The sequence below is a fragment of the Caenorhabditis remanei genome, chromosome I, assembly GCF_010183535.1.
Source record: "Caenorhabditis remanei strain PX506 chromosome I, whole genome shotgun sequence".
NCBI lineage: Eukaryota > Metazoa > Nematoda > Chromadorea > Rhabditida > Rhabditidae > Caenorhabditis > Caenorhabditis remanei.
In genome coordinates, this window is record NC_071328.1 from 1,885,603 (window position 1) to 1,894,935 (window position 9,333).

A 9,333-nucleotide genomic window follows, 5' to 3' on the forward strand; every position below is an offset into this window, starting at 1 on the left:
TAAAAACAAAAAAGAAAAAAAACGATTCTCCCCGGCCGGGAATTGAACCCGGGTCTCGCATGTGACAGACGCGGATACTCACCACTATACTACCGAGGACACGAGTGTTAGGGCGCGGAGGGCGTATAAGAAAGCGGCGGGGGAGAGAGCAAGGGGGAAGAGAAGGTACCGTGTGTGCGCACTCGATAGACAATGCGCGAGTGCGCTCTATTGAGACGCGAGGAGGGCGGAGTCAGAGTTGGCACCGTGCCAACTTTTGAAGTTGAGCTCGGATTTTGCTATAAGTTAGAAGGTATACTAATTAGACCATGAGGCTTTCGATTCTTCATTCAGAATTTGCAAATTCTCCCTGCAAAGTGGAGATATGGTCTGTCTCTTTAGGGTAATTAAGGAATTCGCGGATTCTGATGACAGATTTGAAATCCTTAGGATTGACTTAGTCTCATAGCACCGGAACTGATTAGATATGAAGCGAGAAAACGGGAGAAAAACGGAAGGAAATAGAAAAATGAGAAAAATGAATAAGATGAGCACTCAATAACTGCCGTCAATACACACAATGCGGCGGGGAAACAATGAACAGGGGTATAACCTAATAGACCCTTCTAGCGGTTTCTTTTTTCCCAGGGAAACATTTCCACATCATCTATATGTGATGACAGGAGGTGTACCAGTTTTGTACTATTACGCCAAGAACTTGGCACATATTATGTACTAAGTTACTACATAAGTCACTTATCTTCTGAATGTACAAAGTACAGAAGACACGAAAGCGATTAACGGGAAAAAAAATTCCCAATATGAATTTTCAACTGTATCGTAAAGTGGAACATTTATAGCAGAGTTGCTCGGAATTCCGACTTCCGTCATTCCAACACTGTGAAAAAAAAAGCAGAAATACACGAAAAAATCATACTTGCAAAATATGGGTCGGCCCGGAGTCAAAAAATGAGCACAATTAAAAAAAATTTTTTTTTGAAATTTTTTGAAATTTTCATCAAAAATAGTCAAAAATCCTATGTACACTTGAGTTTTATCGATATGTAAAAACATAGTCGAAAATTCGACTTTTTTTGCGAAAAAAAAAATTTCAAAAAACTTCAAATGTTCAAATTTTTGTACTGTGACCCGGCCCGTTCCGATAGAAAATAGGCTTTTCTACAGCCAAAAACCAATTTTCCAATGATTTTAGCGAATTTTATGATTTTTCTCTTGCAATTTGGAATATTTTCGAAAAAAATCTACTTCCGACTTCCGGGCGTTTTTTCACTTCCGCCTTCCGACTTCCGTTTTAGAAAAAATCGTTTCCGCACAACTCTGATTTATAGCTCTGTGGAAAATCATCGTGACGGCTGGGTTATTATCAAAACCGTAAATTCAACACATTTTGGATGAACTAGTGTTTAGCTCTATTAGCACGACACACTTCTCACAACCGCGCTCCACCGAAACCGCGAGAAAATTATGTGCGAAATCGAGAGACTCAGAGAAAAAAATGACACTTTTCAAGGGGGGTTTCGGTGGAGCGCAGTTGTAAGAAATGTGCCGACCTGATATATTTTCTTATAAAAAAACTTCTTTTTTTTTAAAGGCGCATGGAATTTGTTGGGATGGGTCTCGTCTGTGCGAAAAAACTTTTCCGAAAAATATTCGAAAATTTCGTACCGAAAAAACCGAAAAAAAAAGTTTCAAGAAAACTATCTGAAAAAAAGCGTTTTTCGGAGACAAAAAACTTGAAATTGTATGAAAACTGTAATTATTTCAAGGAAAGACTCCCACAGAAACCTGTTTTGAGTTCAAAATTTCTATTTATGTTACTAAATTTTTTAAAATTTCATTGTCAGGCATGAAATCAGGCCTGAAACGGTTTTTTCGAAAATTATCCGAAAATTTTTCGTCCGAAAAATTTTTCGCACAGCCCTGGTCTCGTATTTGAAATGGGTGAAAAACCGTTCTCTACCAGAGTTGCATGAAATTCCAACTTCTGACTTCCGACTTCCGGATAACAAAAATCACTTTCGACTTCCGACTTCCGGGAATTTTTTCCATTCCGACTTCCGACTTCCGGATAACAAAAATCGCTTCCGACTTCCGACTTCCGGTTAAGGAAATTCACTTCCGACTTCCGGATAAGGAATTTTTCACTTCTATGCAACTCTGTACTCTACTACGGTTTTTCACCCATTTCAACTACGAGACCCATTCGAACAAATTCCGGTGGCAGACTGTGAATTTATAATAATACAGATAGGAAAAAAAGCCCTTGATACTTTCGAGTCCATAGATTCCGAATCTGAAATAAAATTCTTTTCTAGAGACACTTTTCCATTTCTTTTCTGCAAAACATCATAAATTGCTTCTTAATTCTTTTTTTTCCAGAAAAAATCACAACTTTTTTATTGATTCCGAACTCAACTTTTCTCCGTGAAAAAAATGTTTTTTTTGAAATTTTTTTTTCAATTAAGTACTTGTAGAGACCGCAACATTTTTTTCAAACCCAATTTTCCATTAAAATTTTCATCCTGGCCTGTTCTTCAGTTGAATGGAAGTACATTCCCAAAAATTTTCCCGAAAATATTCACACTCTCCGAAGTTACATGCCATTTTGTGAGGCAATGCTTCTACTGAATTTCTCTTGGGGAATTCTTTTGTTTTCCTGACCACGCAAAAAATATTTTCTGTTTTCACGTTCAATCCATCATTTTTTTGCAAAATTCCGAAAAGTTCGAACCAGAAACCTTTTGAATAAAACCCCAGCGTGTTATCCACTGAACTAAATGAGCACAAATGTGACGCTGATAATAGGAAAATATATTTTTGACGTGATTTTTTAAAATTCAAAAGAATTTTTTGAAGGATATTCAGCATCTAAATCGAGATAAAACATCAAATATCTAAAGTTCTACAATACGGATTTTTTAATTTCTAAGTGGGTCTAGATCGAAATTTTGCGTAGATTCTGATTCCGTCGAGAAACGATGCGAGTCTGACTTGCATTAACCTGAACTGTCGGAAAAACTACTTTTCTATTTAAATCTGTTGTCTTCCGACACCGAAAAAACCACATTTTACGAATCAAGCGCTTTCCAAATCTTGGCCCCAGGTACATGAAGAGATTTCCGAAAACAATATGTCAGAAAATATATAGGTAATCACTGTAAATTTTTTGAAGTGATGCCTCGAAGTTCAGCTGGCTCCCAAAAAATTCTACAACACGAAAATTAAATTTTCTTTCAAAACCTATTAGAGTTGTCAAGAACTACTAGAAACAGTGAAAAAACGATGCGAGTCTGACCTACAACGATCTCAACGTGACATTTTTCTGTTCGAAGCAAATTTTTTTTTCACTTTTCTAAGAAAACTAAACATTTGGGTGAAACGAAAGTGTGTTCATCGAATTCTACGTACTCGATTACATAGGGGTCAAAAGTTTTCGTCCTGTTTTAGCGTTCAGGGCTCTCAGGGCAGTCCACCAAACATTTCGATAATCTCAAAATGACGTCTCAAGAGAAGAAAATGAATAACTCCGCCCACGTTCATTGCGGTCCCTAAGTACTTGTTAATTTTTCATTCTAAACTCTCCACATGTAGTGTAAGGTACAGTACCGGACAAAAAGGTGTCAACTTTGCCTGTTTTCAATTGAAAATGACCAACTTTGTCAGTGTATTTCGGTGTCATCTGATTGTCCGACAAACTCAATTTTGTATGGGTTGGACAGAGCAAAAATAGTACATCATTTTTGTAGTTGACCATTTTTTTGTATGGATACTCCCTAGAAAGTTGTAGGGTGTCAAAGTGAAAAGCTCCAAAATTTCGCTATTAGTCGATTTCAGGAAGTAATGGGTTTCTTTACCTGTAACTTTCATGGTAGTGTCCATACAAAAAAATGGTCAACTACAAAAATAATGTTCTATTTTTGCTCTGTCCAACTCATACAAAATTGAGTTTGTCGGACAATCAGATGACACCGAAATACACTGACAAAGTTACACTGAAAACGGCCAAAGTTGATACCTTTTTGTCCGGTACTGTATACTGAACTCAATTGTTTGACTTTCTTTACATTCAGAAGATAAGTGACTTATGTAGTAACTTGGCAGATAATATGTACCAAGTTTTCCAGTTCTTGGCGTAATAGTACAAAACTGGTACACCTCCTGTCATCACGTATTGATGACGTGGGAATCTGTCCGTTTCCCTGGGAAAAAAGAAACCGCTAGAAGGGTCTATTAGGTTATACCCCTGTTCATTGTTTCCCCGCCGCATCGTGTGTATTGACGGCAGTTATTGAGTGCTCATCTTATTCATTCTTCTCATTTTTTCCTCTTTTCCTTCCGTTTTTCTCCCGTTTTCTCGCTTCATATCTAATCAGTTCCGGTGCTATGAGACTAAGTCAATCCTAAGGATTTCAAATCTGTCATCAGAATCCGCGAATTCCTTAATTACCCTAAAGAGCCAGGCCATATCTCCACTTTGCAGTGAGAATTTGCAAATTCTGAATGGAGAATCGAAATCCTCATGGTCTAATTAGTATACCTTCTAATTTATGGCAAAATCCGAGCTCAACTTCAAAAGTTGGCACGGTGCCAACGCCTGACTCCGCCCCCCTCGCGTCTCAATAGAGCGCACTCGCGCACTGTCTATCGAGTGCGCACACACGGTACATTCTCCTCCCCCTTGCTCTCTCCCCCCGCCGCTTTCTTATACGCCCTCCGCGCCCTCGTTCACTCGTGTCCTCGGTAGTATAGTGGTGAGTATCCGCGTCTGTCACATGCGAGACCCGGGTTCAATTCCCGGCCGGGGAGAATCGTTTTTTTTCTTTTTTGTTTTTACGCTCAAACTTGTTTTTTCTTCTTTCTATCTCAATTCATTCCATTTTTTTCCTAAATTTCAGATGTCATCCACATGGGTACTCTCTGAAACCCATGGGTTTCGTGTTTTGCAAAGGACACTTGGGAATAAGGAGCAGGAGTCACCAGTTATAAAAGAAGAAGAAGAATCAGATGAAGGATGTGTGCTTCTGGAGACAAAGAAGGAGCATTCGGAGAGAGTTTCAGTGCCGACTGGACCGCCCAAATTGATGAAAGTGAAGCAGAAGAGACCAAGTATCAGAATGCAACGGAAAGAAGAGGAGAAGAAGGAGAAGGAACCGGCGATGTTGATATGGGAGACAGGTAAACACTATTTTTCCTATTTTCCCAAAAAATCCAGAAAATTTTCTATCTTTTAAGCTAAAAATCACTGTAAAACACCAAAAATTACCAAAGTTACGGATTTCCGAAACTTTTCGAAAATCTTGAAAACACAAAACTAGTCATAACTTGCTCCGTTTTTATTTGTGCAATCTGAAAACTAAATTTTTGAATTCAGCGTTTCAAAACGGTTCAAATGAGTATAATCATGACTAGGATTGGTGATCAATCGAAAACTGAACTCGGTGGCCTAGAAACCCAAAACTAGGCCACCAAATCAAAACCAGAAGAATCAGATAGTCGAGAGCTTTCAAAAAAGTATAATCATGATATGGAATTGAAGCAATTGTGGGTCTCACCACGAAAACTGGAATTCCTCAGGGTTACTGTAGTTTTCGTGGTGGGACCCAAATTAGTTCAAACCATGGCATGATTATATTTTTCTGGAAGCTCTCAATGAGCTGAGTTTGAATGTGATATTGAAATTGCACAAAAATCGGGTCTAAATAAAAAATTTGGCAGTTTTTCAAAAAACTTAAAATTTCGCTATGAGAATAGGGCTTTTATAAAATTATGTTTACATATTCAAATTCAGCTGATCTAGACGATTTGAACGAGTATAATCATGACTATTTTTGAAGCAGGTCGGGTCTCGCCACGAAAACTAAAACTCCTCCCGGGTTACTGTAGTTGGTTACTGTAGTTTTCGTGGTGGGACCCAAATTTGTCCAAACCAAGTCATGATTATACTTTTCTGAAAGCTCTCAGCGAGCTGAATCTAGATATCATAATAACTTGTTCAAGTTTCCAGATCTGACCCCTCTCATCCATCAATTCTACACCAGTACCAGCACCATTCCAGCCATCAATCAGATGTTCGACTTATTCGAATCGCCACTCGGAAAAGGATGTTTCGGTGAAGTTTGGGGCGGGGTTTGTAAATTGACAGGGCGGAAATTTGCCATTAAAAAAAGTACAAAATATACACCGGTTGACTCAAAAAACTTTCTAAAAGAGGCAAGAATGTTCCAACGGATTCCAAGAAGTCCTTATATTATAAAATATTTCAAATCATGGGTGGACGCCGATCAGGTGTTCATTCAGACAGAGTTGTGTCACATAAATCTTTCAGATTATTCGAAAAATGGACCAACTGAGGAGATTGAGGTGTGGTGGGTGCTCAAAGACTTGCTCCGAGGACTCGAGCATCTCCATAGAGCGAATTTGCTTCATAACGATATAAAACCAGAGAACTGTCTCTTGAGTACAGGTGGTTTTTGGAAGTTGGCAGATTTCGGGTGTTGCTCCGTGAGCTCCGAGCCAATAACCGCTGGCGATGAAGGAGATGGGCGGTACATTGCACCAGAGGTCCTGGCTACCATGACACCCACCAAAGCATCGGATGTCTTCAGTTTGGGTCTTACTGTACTTGAAATCACCACTTATTTGTATATGGTAGCGAATGGGGCGGAGCGTCAGGCGATTCTAAACGGGCAAATTCCAAATCGGTTTTTCAAAAGTGTCTCCGCGGAATTACGGGGATTGTTGGGGCTTATGAAGCACTTGGATCCGGGGGCAAGACCGAATTGTGCAGAGTGTCTAGACCATCCTACTGTAAAGAGCATACGGTACAGATTTAAATTTTCAGGGTCCGTGAGAACTATGGTGAACAATGTCAGCGATGCGAACGATTCTACCGGGGAGATGAAGAGAAAGCTGTTCGATGGAAACAACAACGATTTGAAGAAGAGAATGATGTGATATACTTCTTATATTATATTATTTATTGAATGTGATGATTAAATGTGATATTTATATTATATCTGCTTGACCGATTGATTTTACGACAAAGATTTTGAATATAAACATGCATGAGTTTATAATAAAATTGTTTCTTTTTGCGGTTTTTATGCTTTTCCCGGAAAATCCAGAAAATTTGCTATCTTTTAAGATAAAAATCACTGCAAAGCTCCAAAAATTACCAAAGTTACGGTATTTCGAAACATTTCGAAAACCTTGAAAACACAAAAGGAGTCATAACTTGCTCCGTTTTCATATGCGCATTTTAAAACTTGCATTTTTGAATTCAGCTTCTCATGACGCTTCAAATGAGTATAATCATGGCATGGTTTGGAGTAATTTGGGTCCCGTCACGAAAAACTACAGTAATCAACTACAGTAACCCGCAGTAGTTTTAGTTTTCGCGGCGAGACCCGACCTGCTTCAAAAATAGCCATGATTATACTCATTCAAACCGTCTCGACCAGCTGAATTCGAATATGCAAAGAAAATTCTATAAAAACCCTAATCTCATAGCGAAATTTCAAGTTTTTTGAGAAACTGTGAAATTTTTGGTACTTATTTGGGTCTCACCACGAAAACTACAGTAACCCTGAAGAGCGTGGCAAGACCCACTTGGCTTCAAACGGTATCATGATTATACTTTTCTGAAAGCTCTCGACTAGCTGATTCTTCTGGTTTTGGTTTGGTGGCCTAGTTTTGAGTTTCTAGGCCACCGAGTGCAGTTTTCGTTGGAACACCAATCCTAGTCATTATTATACTCATTTGAACCGTTTTGAAACGCTGAATTCAAAAATATAATTTTCAGACTCCGCGCATATCAATGGAGCAAGTTATGTCTAGTTTTTTGTTTTCAAGATTTTCGAAAAGTTTAGAAATTCTGTAACTTTTTTAGTTTTTATTGTTTTTCAGTGTTTTTTAGCTTAAAAGATTGCAAATTTTCTGAATTTTCCGGTGTGCCTTGAAAACTTTATTCTTTAGTGAAAAAAAAAACATTAAATTTTTTATTTCGGCAACTGCAACACAATCTCCCCTTGATTGTACAGTTCCACGTTCTGAGTCTGTGTGACATCGCTGAAAAAAGATTTTTTTTAAACCGGGGGTACTCGATTTTAGAACTCGGAAAGATAGAACTGCAACAAAATAAAACTGTAACAATATAGAACTGCAACAAAATAAAACTGTAACAATATAGAACTGACAAAAATAAAACTGAACAAAATGGAACTGCGACGAAATAGAACTGCTACAAAATAGAACTCTAGTTCGATTGGAGCGCGTTTGCATTCGTGACTTTTTAGACGAATTATAACCAATTTTCGAGGAGAAAAGTCGACTAAAAACACTTATTTTATGAAGATAAAGTCTTTGTCTATTTAATAGTCAACAAAAAACTGTATAAAATTATCTTCGATCGGCTCAATAAGCCTTTTCAAAACCAGTGGAAGAGTTCTATTTTGTAGCAGTTCTATTTTGTAGCAGTTCCATTTTGTTCAGTTCTATTTCGTGGAGTTCTATTTTGTAACAGTTCCATTGTGTTCAGTTCCACTTTGTAGCAGTTCTATTTTAGTCAGTTATATATTGTTACAGTTTTATTTTGTCGCAGTTCTATTTTTCCGAGTTCTAAAATCGAGTACCCCCTTTAAACCAATGAATAATTTGTCACTACCGTACCCAACATTAATCGGATAGCTTCCACAGTCATGCCAGACCACTTTCCAGTTTCCTTGAGGGTTACAGTTATGGTAGATCGCCAAGTAGATCTCGAACATTCCCTAGAAAAATGTCATTCAGGGGTACTGTACTTAGGCCACGCCCCCTCTTACTCCCAAGTCGAATCCATCATCGGTATCTTGGGCATCGATTTTGTAGGAATGCGGGAAATAGGAGATTATCTCGTCTTGAGAGGTTAGAAGGTCATCCGAACTGAAATTTTGATGGAATGGGGACTAGTATTTTCTAGGCCACGGCCCCCGAGAATATCACATTCAAACTCAGCTCGTTGAGAGCTTTCAGAAAAGTATAATCATGACATGGTTTGGACAAATTTGGGTCTAACCACGAAAACTACAGTAACCAACTACAGTAACCCCAGGGGAGTTCAGTTTTCGTGGCGAGACCCGACCTGCTTCAAAAATAGTCATGATTATACTCATTCGAACCGTCTCGACCAGCTGAATTTGAATATGTAAACACAATTCTATAAAAACGCTAATCTCATAGCGAAATTTCAAGTGTTTTGAGAAACTGTGAAATTTTTGGTCAAGACCCTATTTTTGTGCAATTTCAATATCACATTCAAACTCACCTCGTTGAGAGCTTCCAGAAAAGTATAATCAT

The 9,333-nt window shown here is 38.3% G+C and overlaps 2 protein-coding genes across 2 annotated transcripts; one reads left to right on the top strand and one right to left on the bottom strand.

The window, feature by feature from the left end:
- Nucleotides 1–4,895: 4,895 nt before the first annotated feature.
- Nucleotides 4,896–6,954, top strand: GCK72_000255 (uncharacterized protein; the record flags this gene model as incomplete). The annotated part of the gene is made up of 2 exons (XM_053722365.1): nucleotides 4,896–5,175; nucleotides 6,005–6,954. The coding sequence occupies 2 exons, from the start codon at nucleotides 4,896–4,898 to the stop codon at nucleotides 6,952–6,954; spliced, it is 1,230 nt and encodes a 409-aa protein (XP_053591010.1).
- GCK72_000256 (uncharacterized protein) lies at nucleotides 6,322–9,333 on the bottom strand (the record flags this gene model as incomplete). The annotated part of the gene is made up of 4 exons (XM_053722366.1): nucleotides 6,322–6,616; nucleotides 8,668–8,768; nucleotides 8,820–8,919; nucleotides 9,302–9,333. 4 exons carry the CDS (start codon nucleotides 9,331–9,333, stop codon nucleotides 6,322–6,324), a joined length of 528 nt encoding a protein of 175 aa, XP_053591011.1.